General features: G+C 35.8%; 1 protein-coding gene and 1 pseudogene across 1 annotated transcript in view; both read right to left on the reverse strand.

Moving 5' to 3' along the window:
* Positions 1 to 20,286, reverse strand: part of LOC150092714 (peptidyl-prolyl cis-trans isomerase FKBP4-like) — an 80,376-nt gene that overhangs the window by 52,512 nt on the left and 7,578 nt on the right. Inside the window, exon 3 of the mRNA XM_090414533.1 lies at positions 2,131 to 2,378. Coding sequence (XP_090270659.1) covers positions 2,131 to 2,378 — 248 coding nt within the window. The remainder of the gene's footprint in view (positions 1 to 2,130; positions 2,379 to 20,286) is intronic.
* Positions 5,308 to 5,423, reverse strand: LOC150092715 (5S ribosomal RNA; annotated as a pseudogene).

Here is a 20,286-nt window from a genome sequence, read left to right on the forward strand (position 1 = left end):
AAATTTGCAGACTTAGGTTAACTAATACTTCTGGCTTTTACTGACACAAACTCACCAGATCTATAACCTTAAAAAACTTGGGATCCTGCTCTGTTCAAACACTATTTCTCAACTGTACCACTTCTAAAAGTGTATATTCATTCTAAATTTGCTCAGCTTTGAATAGTTCTCACATTTGAGATGGTACACCCCCCCCCTTGCTAAAAATGTTTTTTTATTGTTTTAATATCAGTCTCATACACAAGAGGTGGAAGACCACATAGCATATTAATGCCATGTGTAGAATTGAGAAAGAAAGAGCCTGTTAACTTGAAAAAGTTTAGTTGTTGGGGAACAAAACATTTCATGAAGAAGGCTGTTCCAGAAAACAGATGTATATAGAATGAGAGGAGAAAGCAGGTTCATGGATTTACAGTTGGGCTGTAAAGGGATATAAAACATGAGTATCTGCTGCTTATGTTTTAACAGGCCCAGCAGAAAGCAGAGAAATGGATACCAGTTTGGTGGAGGAGCCTGATGCTCATAAGACAGACTACTTAACAGATGAGTCCTTTCTCACATACTTCAAATGCTTTCTCATAATGTACTGTTCTGCATTATGCCTTTTCTACATGTATTTTGTATGGAATGCTGCTCTAATGAGCAAGCCATCATTATTTCTTTGCTTACTTCTGAGCAAGCAAAAAACAGTTCAACTCCAAGCCAACTTCTCATCCTCCTCTTTCATTCCATCTATTCATGTTCTTTGGAAAACCTTTCTCGTGCTTGTTTACTCTAAACATGGTGCTGTTGTGTTTCAGGGTTTGAAATTTCCAGTCGCATGAGATTGATGTTAAAAAAAAAAAGTTTAGTTTTCTTATATACAGGGTGTCTCAAAAAAATGTATACACACCTCAACAGCCTGATAACTCACTTAATTTTCGTTATTTTGCAGGTTTAATGGATTTGAAATAATGGCTGAAACCAGACTAAGCTTTGAGGAAAGAAAATGTATCCTAAAATGCTACTGAAAATATGAAAATGTAGTGGAAGTGAAAAGACAGTTTAGAAAGAATTTCAATGAGATCCACCTACGAGACTTACTATCACTCGAATTAGATAAATTTGAAGAAGATGGAACTGTTCAAAATGTCCATAAGCAATGTTCACGAAGACCACGAACAGCTACGAGGCCCCGCAACAGAAGAAAGGTTAATTGAAACATATCGTCAAAGTTCAAGAAAATCTGTGCAACAAGTCTCATGAGATAGGAGTATCAAAATCAATGACTGCGCATGTTGAAGTGCAGTCATAAAAGTTACATTCCAAGAAGAGTACACGCTCTCAACGAAGATGTTCCGGATAGGAGAATGCAGTTTTTGTGAGTAGTACTTGGAAACCATTGAGATGTGAGGGCCTATCTTGATGAGACTCTACCCAACAGATGGATTTGAAGAAGAGGATCTGTAGAATACCCCCCCCCCCCCCCCGTGTTCACCAGACCTCACGGCAATAGATTTCTTCTTATGGGGATTTATCAAGGAGAAAGTTTATACTTCAAAACTGGCAACAGTCGACGACTTGAAAGCAGCAATCAAAAGAGAAGCTACAAGATGAAATGATTCTCAATGTTTGCAATTCCATTGCTGCACGTTATCAGCAGTGCCTGGACCAGGACAGTCATCAGTTTGAATACAGACGTTGAGGGATGAAAAATACATTTATGTAGTGTACTTTACAATGTGAAAGTTAACTGTATTGTAATAAATACCAACTTTATGATCATTCAAAGTGTGTATACATTTTTTTGAGACATCCTGTATTTCTTTGCTCCTGAAGATGAAATGAGTTAAATATTGTAGAAACAATAGAACCTCCATATCATTATATTGTTGTTGTTTTTTTATTTTAAACTTAACACTATTACAACTGCAATCACATGAAATTCATTTCTATGTCATTTTAAATTGTAATTCTGTACTTAGAGTGCATAGGAGGGATGCTTCTAAAACATTTGTTCCTTTATAAGTTTTTCAGAACTTTTTTTTTTTTAAATAAGACCACATCTTTTTATTAAAACTTTAAATATTCAACACACCCACATCCACACGCACATTCACAAATATTATTTCAAGGATAGAAGAAACTGACCTTTTCAAAATGAATTAATGTAACATCATATTCAAGATCTGAATCTGCAGGGATGTTAAATTCTAGTTTACCTTCAGCTCCAAAAGCATATTTGGATTTGAGTTTAATTAGAGACTTTTCTCCTTTTTTAAATTTTAACAGAGAAATTTCCACTCCCTCAACAATATCAAACTGACCACCCTCTCCAATTGGAAATTCCACATTTCGATTTTCAAATGCAGAACCATTATAGTATCCAACAAGATGAACTGAAATTTAAAGAAACATATTACTCAGTATATATTTTTAATGAGCCACTCATGATAACAAATACATTTCTCAAAACAAAATAACAGTTCTGTTTATAAAAATATGTAAATGATCAGTGAGTAAAAATTCATAGAAAGCTGTTGCTAATAAATTTGAAGAAAAGCTAAATCTTGGCAGTTAAATGAGTATGTTATCAGTAAATACATTTTGTCTGATCAAAACTGGAGTTTAAAATTATTTTGAAACAGATGCTACCTCCAAAAGTTCAATTTTCCTTTCATTTGTGGCTTGAGATGTAAGTTGACATTTTAAAAACAATTAAATATGGATTACTTACGCAAAAAATATTTTTATTATTCACAGAACTTTTACTCATTCACTCAATGTGAGTGCGTTCCATATAGACTTAACAACATATACAATAAAAAAAAATACCCCAAAATTGATGAGAATTGTTAATATTACTTCCCACAGCAAAGAAGAACACAGTCCATCAGATCTGCATGGATATGAACAATGCACAACTTTCTGGTACAGATTTTCCATGAGGAATCCGTTCTCAGATAGAGTCTTTAGTCTTTCACATATAGGACTTTAGTTGTTTTAAGGATACTTGCGACATAAGACTGAATGATATAATCACGTAATCACAAGAAAGATATTTATTTAACCAAATATTTCGGTCTGGAAATAGCAGACCATCGTCGGTGGTATTACAAGAACAGTTTAAAAAATATACAAGCTAGAATACTAACAATAGATCTTCCTTTTTAAACAGTATTAATTCCTTACATCATCGCATAAAGTTTACTATGGAATTAGAAGAAAACAACCAGTTATCTTTTTTAGACGTTCTCCTCATCCGATCATCTTCAAATATTCTTACAACTACAGTATACAGGAAACCAACATTCACAGGTCGTTATATTCTGAAAGAATCAGCCCATCATCCATGTCATAAAACAGGAATTATAAAATGTCTCATCAAAAGAGCCAAAACTAATTGTTCTACTTTTGATTATCTACAGAAAGAACTTTCTACTATCCAGCAACACATGAAACTCAATGGCTTTTCTGAAAAAAGTATTCAACGTCTTCTTACATCTTATAATCCTCCACAAAACAACAAAGATTCAATACGTCGAGTACCTATTCCTTATATCTCCGGTATTTCAGAACCTATCGCAAGAATTTTGAAGAAATATGATTTAACAGCTACGTATTCTCCTATTAACAAATTGTCTTCTCATTTTCCTTCTCCTAAAGACAAACGCTCAACTTTATCTCTTCCTGGAGTTTATCAAATTCCTTGCAACTGTGATCTCTCTTACTTTGGACAGACTGGACGTTCTCTTGAAAAAAGAATCCAAGAACATCAATCATCCATTCTTCACAATAAACCTGAAAAGTCTGGTTTGGCTCAACACGGGATTGAAACTGACCACAGCATCCTTTGGTCCAAAACGCGCCTCTTACATAGATCCCGTTATAGGTTCGAACGTTTGTTCAAGGAAAGCGTGGAGGCCTTGCTCCATCATCCCAACCTGAATCATAATGACTGCATATCTATATCAAAAATCTGGGAAAGCCTAATCAAGATTACTCATTAATTTTTTTTTTTTTTTTTTTTTTTTTTTTTTTTTTTTTTTTTTTTTAATAGCAAATTCAATCATGTTTCTACTTCAAAATATTTCGTTTCATACTTAGTGATATAACATCACGCGGCATGTTCTAATTTCAACGATCTATTGTTAGTATTCTAGCTTGTATATTTTTTAAACTGTTCTTGTAATACCACCGACGATGGTCTGCTATTTCCAGACCGAAATATTTGGTTAAATAAATATCTTTCTTGTGATTACGTGATTATATCATTCATATAGGACTTTAATCTTTTCCCACAAACCCTATGTTGTACACAAGATTTGATAGAAAAGATTCAACTCTTATGTGAGAATAAATACTGAAGTCCTGTACAGAACAGATAGCATGAAATGGCACAGAATTTGTAGAACTCTGATTATTTAATTCATGGTATTTTCTACAAAATTTCCTGGCAACAAATAGTCTCCAGATCTCTCAGATAGATAAAATTAAAATAAATTACAGGCAAGGAATCTGATAACACCAGGGAATGCCAATGGAGAAAGTGTATCCTTCGCAAAGCAGTAAGAAAATGACTGCTAACAATCATAAACAAAAAGTTGAAGTTCACAAAGATATTCTGGTATAGTAACAAGATTCATTATCACAACAAATAAACCTAAATGAAACCAAATGGTTCTAGGACATAATAGAGGTTTTCATCATGTGGTCATTATATTGGATATTTAAGTTTCTGTAGTCCTTATAACTACAGAAACCTAAAACTTTCAAGAATTATTATCATCATTACTTGACACTTAGATGGAGTAAAAGAATTCATTGTAGGAGGACACTCCATATCACCATGCAACCCAATGTCTATGCTATTTAATACTGTATCTGTAGTACACTATCACTATTCAGCATCAAATACTATCTGCTGCCCATTAATAGCAAGACTGGTTAATTTACCTGCATTATTAATATCATCATCATTATTATTATTACACAGCACCTCCAGGAAGTCCAGGGACTCATCGAGGGAGGACACAACTGTCCGTCTCCATCACTCAACTACGTTCATCATATACACCAATGTCATCTACTGCTGACCACCACTAGTATTTTTCAGACAATCACAAACATCCATGCCCACAGTAGGATTCGAACCCGCAGCCTTTTGACTGGAGAGCGGATACACTAACCACTCGGCCAACCAGGCTGCTAGCCATCCGAGTTGGATGTATTTAGTCTTAGGTGGAGTTTACCACCCACTTAGGGCTGCACTCCCAAGCAACTCGACTGCAAGGAGACCACACCTGAGGGAGACAGCATCAATGGCCCACCAAACAGCACGCAGGGTTCCCAGGTGGACCCTCCCAAGTACTAACTGGCTCAGGTTCGCTTAACTTCAGTGATCAGATGAGAACTGGTGCTTTCAAACCGATCTGGCCGCTGACAATATCACTCTGAATCATTCTGTCAAAAATTAGGTAAATGAAAACTTAAACTGAACCACATGGACATCATCTTGTCTATATCCTAAATCCCAAATCCCATCCATCAAAGCAGTACTGCAATATATAATTCTGTATTTCAACTAGTGACTACTTAGAAGTTTAACCTGAATGAGTAGGATAATAGTAAGAAGAATTAGTACTCAGCATTAGGATAAGCTTCCTGTAGTATTCTTTTCTATCTTGAGCTATTCCTTCAGTACACATACACTAGCATGTGTGAAATCAAACTACTGCTACAATACATGTGTATCTTGAATGGGCAGATTAAGAAAGAAAAAAATCAAGCACAGGTTAAACCAAAATAGATTTTCTCATCATTATCGATTTCCTGACATGTACCCTCAAGGGGTGTTCAGAATTTATTTTATTTTTTTATCAACTCCACACTCAAGAGGTCTCAAGACCTATGACAAGACAGTCTCAAGTGTGGACAAATCATTAGAAGTGAAGAATTTGTTGATGTGTTTCTTGATGACCTAAGGATTGCAGTCATTAAGGGGGAGGAGGGATATATATATATATTTTAAATATTAAATGACTGGAAACTGAGAGAGAAAAAATAAAACACTGTTTTTATTCACCTTTAAATATTCAGTCACTAACACTTTAACATTAACATTTTTTTACGTTAATGCTGTGCTGTTTAGCTTTATTCCTTTTCAGTTTTTGCTGGTTGTTTCTTTTTTTTTATGCACCTGAAGAAGTCTTCTTAAAGAAAAAACTAGTCGTGTTGAATAAAAACAGTATTTTATTTTTTATCTCTCAGCTTGCAGTCATTTAATATTTTAAAAAAATATGTCTTTCAGCCGAGTAAATCCATTATGCTGCATATATATATATATATATATATATATATAGGGAAGCTGTTCCAAATAGCAAAAGTGCAGAGAATGAAAGAGGAGGATATGAAGTTGGTTCAATAAGTCTGGAGCTAAATTGTATATGCTGGATGCTGTAAATGTTGGATCATTCGAATAATGTTCAGAAAACTCAAAACTAGGATTACAAATCAACAAGGTTAAAACTGAATATTTAACATTCTTCTCGGCAAGTCTGGCCATAATCCCTCATCCATGTTTCATTTTCTACAGTTTCCTTCTCCCAGTCATTCTTAGCCTCACATCCTGTGGCACCACAATGACGACAATTGGAATGAGCTTCGAGATTTCTAGTCGTGTTCCACAGTCTGATTCTGCTTCTGCTCTTCCAATCATAGCACCTGCTCTGATTTAATAACAGAAATTATTTTCATTGGTATGAACACATTTATCCTCAATCCACTCAAAAACCCTCAACCTTTATCGAAAATGGTTCTCCAACAATGAACTTTTTGACTCAAAAGCTTGAGTCAAAAAGTTCAGCCTTTCACTCTGTTTATATACAGCTTGTAACAACTGTGAAAGGGCCAAGTGCACAAGGTTATTTCTCCCTGTTCAAATGGCAATCAAACCTTCTTGCCTTCACAAGTCCCCTCTATGCAGTGAGTGTGTGCACATCAGTCATAAAAGGAGCACACATGCCTAGTAACTGCACGCACAAAATTTTTTCTTTCAGAACTTTTATATTTACAGTCAAATTTTCAACATACTATAAAAACAAATTATATAATAAATCATACTTGACTGATTTATCAGAGCCTCCATAGCTCAGTTGGTACAGACTGAGCTACAGAGGCTCTGATAAGCCCTTTGTTCGATTCCCATCCATGTTCTCTTTCAACTGAAGGTGAATTAGTTGGTCTCATATGAGACGGTTTTTTCACCCAGAAACTCGGGTTTTTCATCCCTCAGAACAGGCAAAGTCCTATGAACACACGGATTTATAGCCATGAATACTTACGACAATATGTGGAAGAGATAGGGTCCTCGTCATATGTCATTACGCTTATAGTCAACCATGAGTCACATCATGGTAGCCAACCTCCTAGATAGGAGATGACAAATGGGATTGATTTATCGTTTCCTGATGTGCACCCTCGAGAGGTATTATTCAGGTTACTATGACAGCACTACATGATTAAGTTTATGTTATTAATAATCTCCTATCAACAATTTTCTTCCAAATCAGTCTGGTACATGTCAGCACTCCAATATTTTGCTCTTAACATTTTACTCTTCTAAGGCACTTCTGACTGAATCAATTCTCCTAGACTTTGGTCTTCCTCTGAATCTTTTTCCTGCCATCTTGGCATCAAACACCAGTTTTGCTAACCTTTCCTCTTCCATTCTATTTAAGTGACTATACTACCTTATATTAGCCTTGCTCATACATTCTTGAATGTAAACAATGTCAAGTTCCTTCCTAATGTCTTCATTTTTGATATGATTCTGCCATTGATGCCATCTGTTCACTTCCTTAATCTTTCTCAGAACTCTCATATCTGTGGTCAAGTGCTTTGATCTTTGACTTTGATTAAGCTTTATTTCTAACCCAACTTTCAAATCCATAACTTAAAACAGGTTTGAACCTGCTAGTTTGGCTGTGCTAATTTCTCTCTTATTCCATATAAATCTATTTTTATTATTACCCAAGACCCTATGTAGTCAAAGACTCATCTGGGAGGCCCTTTTATCATACACACAGCTTATCATACCATTATTCAACTGGCTGCCAACTAAACCAGTTATTTATTTATTTTATTCTGTTGTCTATTTCCAGATTTAACTTGTCATCTTCACTAAAAACTGTCTAAATAGCTGAAATATTTTACTTATTCTATAGTCTCTCCATTCAGAATATAGCTGAAGTTTTCTACGTTCATGCCTATTTTCCTAATTTTGGTCTTTTTTACTGCTGATTTTCATGCCAAATTTGTTACAACTGTTATTCAATTTAGAGAATCCTAGAGACTTGAACTGGATGTGTTTAAAAGTACATTATCATCTGCCTAAAGCAGATGATGTTGTACTTGCAACTGTTGTATCAATATTAGGTATAATGTTGTTTTCTTTCATAATGTGATCTACATAAACAATGAATAAGAGTGGAGGTGATGTGTATCCCTGTCTTACACCTGACTTTATATCAAAACAGCTTCCTGTATTTTTTTCAATTCTAACTGCTGATTTACAACTTAAATATAGACTGCATATTGCACTGTGCAATGCTCCATTCACCGCAAATAATTGTAGTGTTTTGAAAAGCTTTTTCTCTGGCATCTTGTCATCAAAACTAAAGTACAGATCCTTGGTTAATTCCAATGATTTCTCAACTATTTGTTGTCAGGGAAATTCTGATTCTGATAATCTCTATTTGGCCTGAACCCAGCTTGTTCTTCTCCAAGTTTCTCTTCTATAATATTTCTTGAGACCTCTTTTCAAGTGTGCTTGCATAAACTTACCTGGAATACTCAATAGAGAAATTCCTCTAATTCTCAGATTTAGCTTTATTCCTCCCCTCCCCCCTTTTTTTTTTTTTTTTTTTTTAATAGAAGAGAACTCTCCAATTATCTTGAATTCTGATGGACCCTTCTGACCTCTGAATTATGCAGTGTAGCCTCTGCAAAACTTTTATGCTTCCATATTTCAGCATTTCTTGTCAAGCATTATCTACTCCAGCTGTCTTTCTACATTTCAAGTTTTTGATGGTGTTTTCTATTTCAAGTATAGATGTTCTCATTCTCCTGATTGTATTTCTTTTGAAAATTTTCTACAGTATTCCAGAGACATGTAAAATATCCTTATCCTCAGTTTTTTATGACACCTTTATTATATTTGACTCCTTTTACAGCACTCTTTCCTCCATTTCTAAGCCTTTTCAAAACATTTTGCCACCTTTCTGATATTTACCACGTATCTTCTCAGCATAGTCTTCCCATTATTTTTTTAGCTACTTTCACACATAACCACATAACACATGGTTTCCATATAACATTCATGTAATAGAATGATCTATTATATGATATATATGATAAATCATTCTAGAACTTGACAATTTGTTTATAAACTGCAATAATTATAATTAACTGAAGGAATAAGCATTCAAGGTTGCTCTTATGGAAATATTTGGCATACAATGTACAGGATCTTTTAACAAAGATGCAACAAATTTTAGGTGTATATCAAATGAAGACTTTGCAGTTTATTACTGTTGTTATTGTGAGCACAGGCTACCTCACACATTGAGTCTGAGACTGGGAACTCATGCACAAAATGTTTTTCATGAGCACATAGGCCAACAAAAATTATAGGGAATATTGGTCCCTCACCAAGGCTATGGGACACAGCTTCTGTCCTTCCATATTTCCACTTCTTACATCTGTAAGAGATGGTACAATTATTTAACATCCCCTAAAGATAAGGCAGACTTAGTAGCATCAGTTTTTCTCACTCCAACTCTTGTATAGATGACCAAGGTAAATCTCCTCCTGCTATTCCATGAAATATTCACAGTATGCCTCCTCTGAAATTTTGCCAGAAGGACATCAGAAAAATACTCAATAATATTGATACTAATAAGTCTCCTAGCCTTGATGATATTCCTCCAGTTGCATTAAAGGTTTGCGCTCCAGAACTTACTATAATTGTACCATCTCTTTAAGCTGTCATACTCAGTTGGCATCTATCCTACAGCTTGGAAGCAAGCTTTTTGTCCAGCTGATTTCCAAAAAAAGAGACAAAAGTCAACCAAACTATTGTCCTAACTTGAACACTCTCAAAAAATGGAAAGGTTATTAATAGCCAACTGGTTATAAAGTTGAATGAAATATATGCAGCACAAATAAATAATTAAACACACATTTAATCAATCTTATATTTGTCTCAGTCACTGAGATTTGTGCTGTATTTATTTCATTAAATCTTTTCTAAATCACTTACGGAATTGAACAACGCAGATCCGAATATAAATTAAATTATGCTTTAATAAATATTTCCGATATTTCGGCAATCACGTTGCCATTTTCAAAAGGAACTTACAAAAAGGCACGTGCACACAGGCACTACAACACAGTAACTGAGAATGAAGGTATGAAGCTATTGTTCTCCTAGAAGTCCTGATGGTGCCCTCTAGCAGGCTAAGTAGGTGTTCTTGGCCGTTGGGCTGAAGGTCTGCTGATGTATGCATCCCAAATTTGAGGCAGTTGCATACAACCAAATTTGTTGAGGTTTGGGGAGTTTCTTAGGGCTGAGGCTGATTCCATAAATAGTCTTCGGAATTTGTATTTGCTACAGTGTATTACTGTAGCTTTCTTCCACCGTATTCTGTGGCGTGTATCCAGAGCATGGTCTGCAAGACCAGAATGGCTGTACTTGTGAAACCGGATGTAGTCCTTGTGTTCAGAAATTCTGATATTCGCTGTCCTGCCTGTTTGGCCAAAGTACGACAGTACGATAATTTAATTTATATTCGGATCTACGTTGTTCAATTCCCTAAGTGATTTAGAAATGCATAACCAACGTATAAGCCTGTCTACGAGAATTCATTAAAGCTTATGAGCTCAAACTAGCATGCAAGTCTAAATAGTCAAAACAGCCAAATCTTCACTACTTGGAGGCTTGCCAATTACTTAGTGATAACCTATACAGATTCCATCATTCTTGTTCCACAGCAGATCTCCTGGCAGACCTTACCCACCTTTGGACACAAGCCATGGAAAGGTTTGGAGAAACTTAAGTGGTCACTCTTGATATTCATTTCTAAGACATTTAATCAAGTCTGGTAATGTGGCCTTCTTATCAAGCTACCATCTTATGGTATTCCTCCTTTCCTTGCAAATAGACTGACAGCTTCCTCAACGAGCAGTTCACTGCAGATAATGGTGGATGGTTTACTTGCAGACTTTTCAATAAAAGCTAGTTTACTCGAGTGCCCTGTGCTTTCACCTACACTCTCTTCCTCCTATACATAAACAATTTCTCTCTAACATCCAATCCTTTGCTTTGCTGCTGATAGTACTCTCCACTCCTCTTTTATTTTCAAAACCCTTGTAGTGTTCAGGTAAGTCACACGCTTTGATCTTCTTTAACTAATGCCTTAAAATAGTAGTTCCCAACCTTTTTCCACTTGTGTACCCCTTTTAAACCCATTTCTATAAATTGTACCCCTTGTTTTTAAAATAACTGTTTTTAAATACTGACACTTTTGTTCAGTGTCTATCTTAATGTAAAATAGTGGAAAATAGTTGTTTTTTCACCATGACTGATTATTTTTCATGTACCCCTAAACGGCCCAGCACGTACCCTGGAGATACGCGTACCATCGGTTGGGAACCAATGCCTTAAACAATGACCTTGCAATTCTCGAGCGCTGTGTGGATAACCTAGTGAATTTTATGCCAAATACATTCCTGATTCATTTCCTAGAAAAAAGACCATGTTTCACCCTTCTTCACATTTTATAATATCCTACTCACTAACCAGGATCAGTTTTCTCTTCTGGGGTTGACTTTCATATCTAGCCTGTCCTGGCACAAACACATCAGGTTCATAGTCTCTTCTACCTCAAGAAACCTTAATGTTATTTTTTGTTCTAAACAGTACCTCTCTCCTGCTCAACTCCTGACACTTTATAAAGTTCAAATTCATCCTATCTTAGAGTACTGTTCCTGCATTTTGGATGGTGCACCTAAGACCTCTCTGAGAGTACCTGACTACATTCAGACGCAATTGATCCCCTTCTCTCACAGACTATGTGCTTTCCTATAGATCCTCTCTTGCTTCATGTCTTTTCTAGAGGTATTTCCAGGAATATTGCTCTACTATGGATGAAAGTTTTTCATTTGGTTATAAATTAAATGAAAGATGCTATTGGTCGATTGGTAGAGCCTCTGCTACTAACGGCTCATGCAAAAAGTTAAGTAAGTTTGAGCATGGTTAGTAGTTGGAAGGGGTTCAATTGTTCAATGCTGTTGGCACACTCTCCCTCAATGAGTCTTTGGACTCCCTGGAGGTGTCACATAATAATAATAATAATAATAATAAAATTTATATTCTTATTATTTATATTCTTAGTATCTTCACGACTAGACTATTTGTATATATGAGGGTGGTCTGAAAAGTTCTCGGCCTAACAATGAAAAAAATGAATCTAAAATTTCCAAAAAATGTTTTTTCAACATAATCTCCCTTAAAACTAATACATTTATTCCAGCACCATTATCCTGTTCCTGTAGTGGTTCTCAGTAAGATTATTATTATTATTCGTGACACCTCCAAGGAGTCCAAAGACTCATCGTGGGAGGACACCTTCTGCACAACTCTCTGTCTCTGCCACTACACCGAACCTTACTACCAATCATCAACATCAACGGCATCTACTGCCCACCACCACTACTAGTATTTTTTGTCTGTAAACTGCGTGTGTTCTGAAGATCTGCAGGGAGTCAAATCTGGGGAATAGGGTGGATGTTCCGACAATTCATAGTGCAGATCCCTTAATTTTCCCATTGCCAAAACACCTTTGTGGGCCTAAATTTATCCGAGGTTTCATCATTGTCCTGATAAAAGATTATTTTTTTCTTCTAGTCTGGTTAAAAGGTTGGAATAATATTCCCCAGTTATTGTTTTACCTTTTTCAAGATAATTAATAAACAAAATGCCTTTAGCATCCCAAAACACCGAAGCCGTGACCTTTCCTGCTGATGGAACTGACTGTCCCGCTGAACAGCCAGCTTCTGTCCACTGTTTTGACTGCTGTTTGGATTCTGGTGTGTAATGGTGAAAGTTTATTTTGCACTTGGTTAGACTATAATAAATTTATAGTCTGGGTAGTGGTCCTTCCCTTAATGCATAACATTATACATATCTGCAAGGAGATGTGCTTTGCATTATGGGAGATACTGAGATAGGAGTGATGATAGCTTAGTCCACCTTTGCTCCGAGTTGCCTGGTGTTGCACTACCTTTCCTCAGTCCTGAAGATATTTTTAGGTGCAAACTTTGTTTGCTCACACTTGGATAAAGGATTAAACTAAATTTATTATGGTGTGCAATGGTGAATCCAAGTCTCATCCATAGTAATAAATCAACGCACAAAATCAGTTTTATTCTTGTTAAAACGCTCCAAGCACTGTTCAGAGATTTTCATGCGAGTGCGTTTTTGATCTGCTGTGAGCAAAAGTGGCACCCATCTTGTAAAAAGCTTTTTCATATGCAATTCTTCATGCAAAATATATCCTACATGTTCTTTTGAAATGCCTATAGTCTCAGCAATTTCACGCACTTGAACTCGCCGGTCATCCAATGACATATCGTGCATTCAATCAATGATTTCTAGTGTTGCTACACTTTTTGGATATCCTTCACGTGGATCATCTTCAAGGCTGGTATGGCCATGTTTAAACTCGGCAGCCCATTTCTTAATTGTCGAAAACGAAGGAGAAGAGTGCTCAAACTTTTATGAACTTTGTATAAATTTCTTTTGGCATTAAACCTTCTTTTACAAAGAATTTCATAACTGCATGATACTCAATTTTATCTTTTTCAAAGGATACAGATAACACTATTGCTTCAGACAGCTGTATAAAACAAACTACTTGATAGAATGACTTGCAATTTCAGATGGATGCTTATGACAGATGTACCAACTTAGAAAAAAAAATCTTGGTGATAGTGTTGCCATCTATGGTCGAGGCCGAGAACTTTTCAGACCACTGTAGAGGCTGTTTACTTCGCATTAATTGCCTTAATATCCCATAATACAGAGCACACATCCTTTCAGGTGTGCACAATGCTATGCATTATGGGAAGGATCCACAATCCAGACTGGTTTCAACCTTTATTGAGGTTTCATCAGTGGAAGCCAGATCCAGAAGAAATACCAAGATTAAAGTAATGCAGAAATCATATATTTCCCATATTTAAGTAGTGAAAAAGGCTTAACACCGTATTAAAATACTCTGGATTAGATGTGACATCTTTTTTACTACTTAAATATGGGAGATATGACTTCTGCATTACTTCAACCTTGGTATCTTTTCTGGGCTGCTTCCACTTATGAGATCACAATAAAGGTCGAAAGTAGTCTTGGTAGTGGCTCCTTCCCATAATGCATAGATTATACACACCTGGAAGGATGTGTGCTTTGCATTATGTGATACTAAGGCAATCAATACAAAGTCATTGGCCTGTATATACAAGTAGCCTAGTCATGAGGATACTTCAAGCACAAAACTTTGTTTGCTTATATGTGGGTGAAGAATTAAAGAATATAATTTCATTTATATTCTTTTTATTCTATACGGTGATATTGCTGGATATGGGAGATATTATAGAGATAATATCTCCATATGAAATTCTGCTACATAAACTGGTGCAAATGAGGGTGGATATGAGGCTCATTATTTGAGTGAGTAAGAGGAAAGCTGATGGACAGATATCAAAGAGTAGTTTATGAGGGAAATTAATTCAGGAGAGGGTGAGTGACTAGTGATGTACTGTAGGACTCACTACTTGGTCTGCAGCTGCAGACCAAGTAGTGAGTCTTACATCACCGACAGAGTAAAAATGACAACAAAATTGTTATTTTTTTTGTTATAGATTGACAAAATGTCAATCTCTTCTCATAAGGTGCATTCTGCAGACCTGCCACAATGTTTGTCATTCACCTCTGGAGCCTCTCCATGGCTTCTTCATCCTCCACAGAATCTGGAAATCTAGATCTGTGCGCAGTAATCCAGATGTTGTCTTATTAAAGCCTTATATAAGAGAACAATAACCTCTCTATCTCTGCTTGTTAGTGTTCTTCAACAACCACGTAATCTGATATGCTGTTTTGGTTGCCTTCACAATGTGCCCTTTAAACTTCAACTCCCTGTCCACAATTGCAGCCAAGTCCCTGGCCTCATCAATTTCATCCAGCTCAGTTCAATTAATGTAGTACACAGCTTCTGATCTTTTCCCAAAGGGCAACACTTTACACTTGGCCACATTAAAGCTGACAGCCATTTACCTTTGCCCATACTGCTAGTATGTTTAAATCTTCCTGTAGAATGTCTGCATCACCTTCATTTATCACTGATCTTCCCAGTTTAGCATTAGCAAACAACTAAATCATTTCTTGTATCATTAATATAGAAATTAAACAACAGAGGACCAAGTACTGAGCCCTGTGGTATTGTAAAATCTCTCATGATATGTAACTATGTAACTTATGTTCGCTTTTATATGTTTTTTTAAGGGAAATGTACTTGGAAAAATGTTATTTTGTCTATAATTATTTAACTATGAACCTTTGTTAAAATAATGTGGCGCATGACATCATTATGCGATGCTGTTAACTCATGTCTGATTCTAAGAATACTGAAGAATTCTAAGAATGGCCATACCGAAGTATGACGTCATTATGGTCAGATGCCAATACATGAGCATATATGAAAGTTTCGAGAGACGAGCGCATGTGTACAATGGAGGTCCAGGCTTATATAAGGCGAGACGTCGAGAAGGACTTTGTCTTAGGGTTTAATCTTCTCTTACTTGGGTCTGCCACCATGTGAGGTCCATTGTCAGTAATCGAAAGAGAAGCGTTGTATGTCTTAGGTTTTGGAATCTTCTACCTGGGTCCACCACCACGTGAGGTCCATTGTCAGTAATCAAAAGAGGAGCATCACAAGTTGCAAGGGTCCTAAAGAGCATAGAATAATTGACGACTCAAACAAAGAAGAAATTTGGCAGGATATCAAGAATGAGCCAGCAGAAAGAAAGAACAAAAGGGAGCACCTTCGTGTGAACAAAAATTCATGTAAGAGGTAGTGCTGAATGAAAATTGTGAGTACTTATGTATGTGATAATTCCGAACAAGATTGTGCATCAAGAGTGTCTGTTTATGAGGACAATAAAATAATGTAAATTGATATTAAAATAAGCTTACTCAAGGTATGCTTTATTGTCAGTTTATGTATATATAACTGGCAGGATATTCTAGATTGTGATTTAGCTTTAAGGAAGGAAATTTGAACAAAGTCTGAATTAGGAAGAATTGAAAATAACAAAGAGTTGTAAATTGTATGTGTGTGTGTGTGTGTATATATATATATATACAGGGTGTTCGGGATAAATTTGACATATTTATAATTAATTATATTTTTCCGTAAGTTACATGTATTAACACACACTTCTCTTCATTTAAAAGTTTGGACCCTTCTTCATTCATATACAAGATGTCAGAAAGGATGGATAGCTGGAACCCACCTGAATCATGGAAGAGAATAACTTGTATCATGATGATTCGTGCCCGCCATCAAAATAAGGATATTACGACTGCTGCCCAATGCTCCCTGAATACAGTAAAAACAATCAGGCATGAACTAGAGACTTGCAATGGTGACTACGAGGATGTAGCAAGAAGAAAGATCCCTAGCAGACGATCTGATTGCGTTCGTACAGCAGAATTCCTCGCAAATCTGCAGGAACAGGTGTTGAAGAACCCTGGCATTGGAATTCGGGCTTTGTTCGTGGAGTTGCTAACTGTAGTCAAGCCCTGGATAACAAGGGTAGCCAATGGTAGGCCGTATGTATGGCAGCAGGATTCGGCCCCTTGCCACACCTCTGGGAAAAGTCAAAAATGGTTGTCTGAAAATTTCTACGACTTCACCAGTCCAAATGTTTGTCCTCCAAACTCCCCAGACCTTAACCCCATGGATTATTTTGTATGGGGTGCAGTTGAAAAAGACACCAATCGCACTTCCAGTAATACAACCAGTTAATGGATAAAATTAAAACAGTTTTTGCGGCCCTTCCCAGGGAGACTGTAGCATCAGCTTGTTCGAGGTTCCGAAGCAGAATTGAAGCTGTGATCGATGCTAATGGTGGTTATTTTGAGTAAATCTTGTTGATAGTATTGTAATTAACTCTGCCTGTAATGTTTTTTTGTCAATTCATTAAATTTAATAGATACATAGAAGATTTTCTTTTTCCTTACGAAACTGTCAAATTTATCCCGAACACCCTGTATATATGTATGTATATATATATATATATATATATATATATATATGTTAATGTGAACCAAACTGTAAATATTTCCTTTCGATTTGATTAAATGGTTTGTGAACAACACACTGGACTGATTCTGTCAATGCACTATATCCTGAAAATTTCGAACCTGCATAAGATAAAGCAAAGCCATGAACTAATTAAAGGTAAAGATTAACATAAGAAGGGAATGCTCACAATATCTGCTTTGTCTTTAGTTTAAGGTGTTTTATAATCTTTTAAAATAAAACAAATTTGTTAGACTATAGATCGTGAGGATATGGGATCTAGTAGAAATAAATAAATGGCAGCAGTCAATAGTTAAGGCAGTCATCATTACAACATCTCACGAAGTTTAACCAAAGAACAAAAAAAGACAAAGCAGGGTTGAGAAATAACAGATATCAAACCACTCTTTGATATCTGTCCATCGGTCACCCTCTAATCCAAATCACCATATTCATATCCATCCCCATTTGCTCTAATTTATGCAGTAGAGTTCTACACGGAATCTTGTCAAATGCTTTTGCGAAGTCTAGCAATATCACTGAGTAGCTATTTCCTTATTGAACTCCATTATTACTTGATTATAAAAAGATAAATTTGGAAGAAAACTGTTGATAGGAAGTTAGTAATAAAGTAAACTTTTTATGTAAGGTAATACTATCATAGTATTCTGATGATGATGATATAGGAAATGATTCAAGGAGAAATATTCACTTGTTTTCTAATGATACATATCTAGGAAAAATGACAGACAATGAAGATAATGTAGAAATCCTGCAGGATGACTAAAATAAATGGACAGAATGGACAAAGGATAATTGCTTAATTAAATTAATAAAGTAATGAAATTATATAAGAGGGCTGTGTAGCTCAGTGGAAGTGGAACTTGCATCCTCTGTGCTAGACTGCCTGAAGATAAATTTATAGTTGAAGTCTAGTTGCTAACTGGAGGAACTTTTTTTCTAAGCCTTTCTGCAACTGGTTCCTGAGTTAGTCGATCTCTGGCACGAGTAAGCAAATTTTTTTCTCCCAGAAACTCAGGTTTTTCATCCTGTAAACTGAAGAAAATTGACCATAGAACCCACATTATTTCGGACAGTAACAACACAACGCTTTAGGGTTAGGTACCAAGAGATGGCAGCACTTGTTTGCTGGTCTCTTCATTGGTGGCTGTCTATAATTAGCAACAGTCATAGGCCAGCTATCTCTGATTGACTACTGGTAGAGATTGAACTGCCCACTCAGTCTCCAAAAGCTAGAAACTAGGTTAAAAGGCATTAGCTTATTATATAAGAGGATTAAAAAATAGAGATGGAAATAAAGCAGATTTTCCTTCTAACCTCATCATTTCTGTAGCACTTCATCTCAAAGGCCAATATCCTTTTCTCATCTTCCTTTAGCAATGTCCAACTCTCACATTTGTATAATAAGACAGTTAACAAGGGTGTCAATGTAGAAGTCTTGTATTTAGCTGCATTTTATTGTCCTTCTGAAGGACAACGGTTGCTTTAGCAATGCATGTTTTAAAATGATGTTTAGAGTGGCCATCTGTGTTATACACTTCCACCTACCTTGGATCTTTCTACCTCTTCCAATGTGTCATTATTAACTGAAATTTTCATAGGCTTTTTGCTTGAAGACATCACTTTTGATTTGTGAATGCTGATCTTTAATCCATAATCACTAAGTGCCTTAGAAATTCTGTCAATTCTTCTAATTGATGTTCATTCTCTATTAGGTCAATGTCATTGACGAATCTAAGATTGATTTTTTTACCGTCAACTGTAATTCAATACCACTGTTTTCCAAGGCTAAGTTTATTTTATATTCCAAGTATAGGTTAAAAAGCATCAGTGAAAGTACATACCCTTGAAGCACACCTCTTTCCATTTTGAAGAGCTTGCTATAATAGCCAGTGATTTCTATTAACATTTCTGAGGAACAGTAAAGAGTTTTAATTAGGCATACTATTTTACTATCTCTTCCATACTGATATAGTATGGAATAGATAATAAAACTCTTGATCCTCATGTTCCCCTACCACCCACCCACACACACTATCTAAGACTTGTTCCTCAAAAAAAATTCAAAAATTCAGTTTTCTTAGTATTGTATGCTGCTTTCTTTTCCCAGTTTACATTGCTAATCTCTTCTCATATTCTATTTTTTCTCTACTTAATAATCATCCTCCTAGTCTGAACATATGTTCCTCATGCAGCTGTTCTCAACCCCTACTCTCTTTCTTTATGCCTTCTGAAATCTCTATTTCATTTATAATTCCTGTTTAATTATCTTTTTCACTAGAGGCATATGATCTACCACTGATGTTTTTTCTTAAGTATTTCCCATGCACTACTGGACCTCTCTTCCATCAAATTCTTTCACCCTTGTACTGTTTTAAGCTGGTTTTTAAGCATATCATAGTTGCCTGCTTTATAATCCCACATAAAATTCCATCCACCTTCATACTTCTATATACCTATCCATCTTCCAAGTCAGGACTACATTGTCACTCTCACTAGTTGGAATGGTCTGTGAGGGGATATGAGAATATTCTCCATAATGCCTTATACAGAAGGCCTTCAATTCAGTATGGCATATCTATAAAATTGTGACACTGTATTATGTTCAATATATTTTTTAGTTCACATGAGGAAAAGAAAGAGACATGATAGAAACATACAAGACTGTCACAAAGGAAATTTTTTCAATATGTGATGAACAGAGTGAGAATTAGAGATCATCCCTGGAAGTTGTGCAAGTGTGTTAGTAAGGGCATGCAGACTAGGTTTTTTTGTTTGGAGAGTAGCAAGTGAGTGGAATGGATTGCCAGAATTAGTTGCGAGTGTCCTGACTGTGAATGAGTTTAAGGAGAGGTATAAATAAGTA

Source organism: Typopeltis vanoorti, chromosome 25 (assembly GCF_054136105.1).
Source record: "Typopeltis vanoorti isolate ZY-2024b chromosome 25, IOZ_Tvanoo_1.0, whole genome shotgun sequence".
NCBI lineage: Eukaryota > Metazoa > Arthropoda > Arachnida > Uropygi > Thelyphonidae > Typopeltis > Typopeltis vanoorti.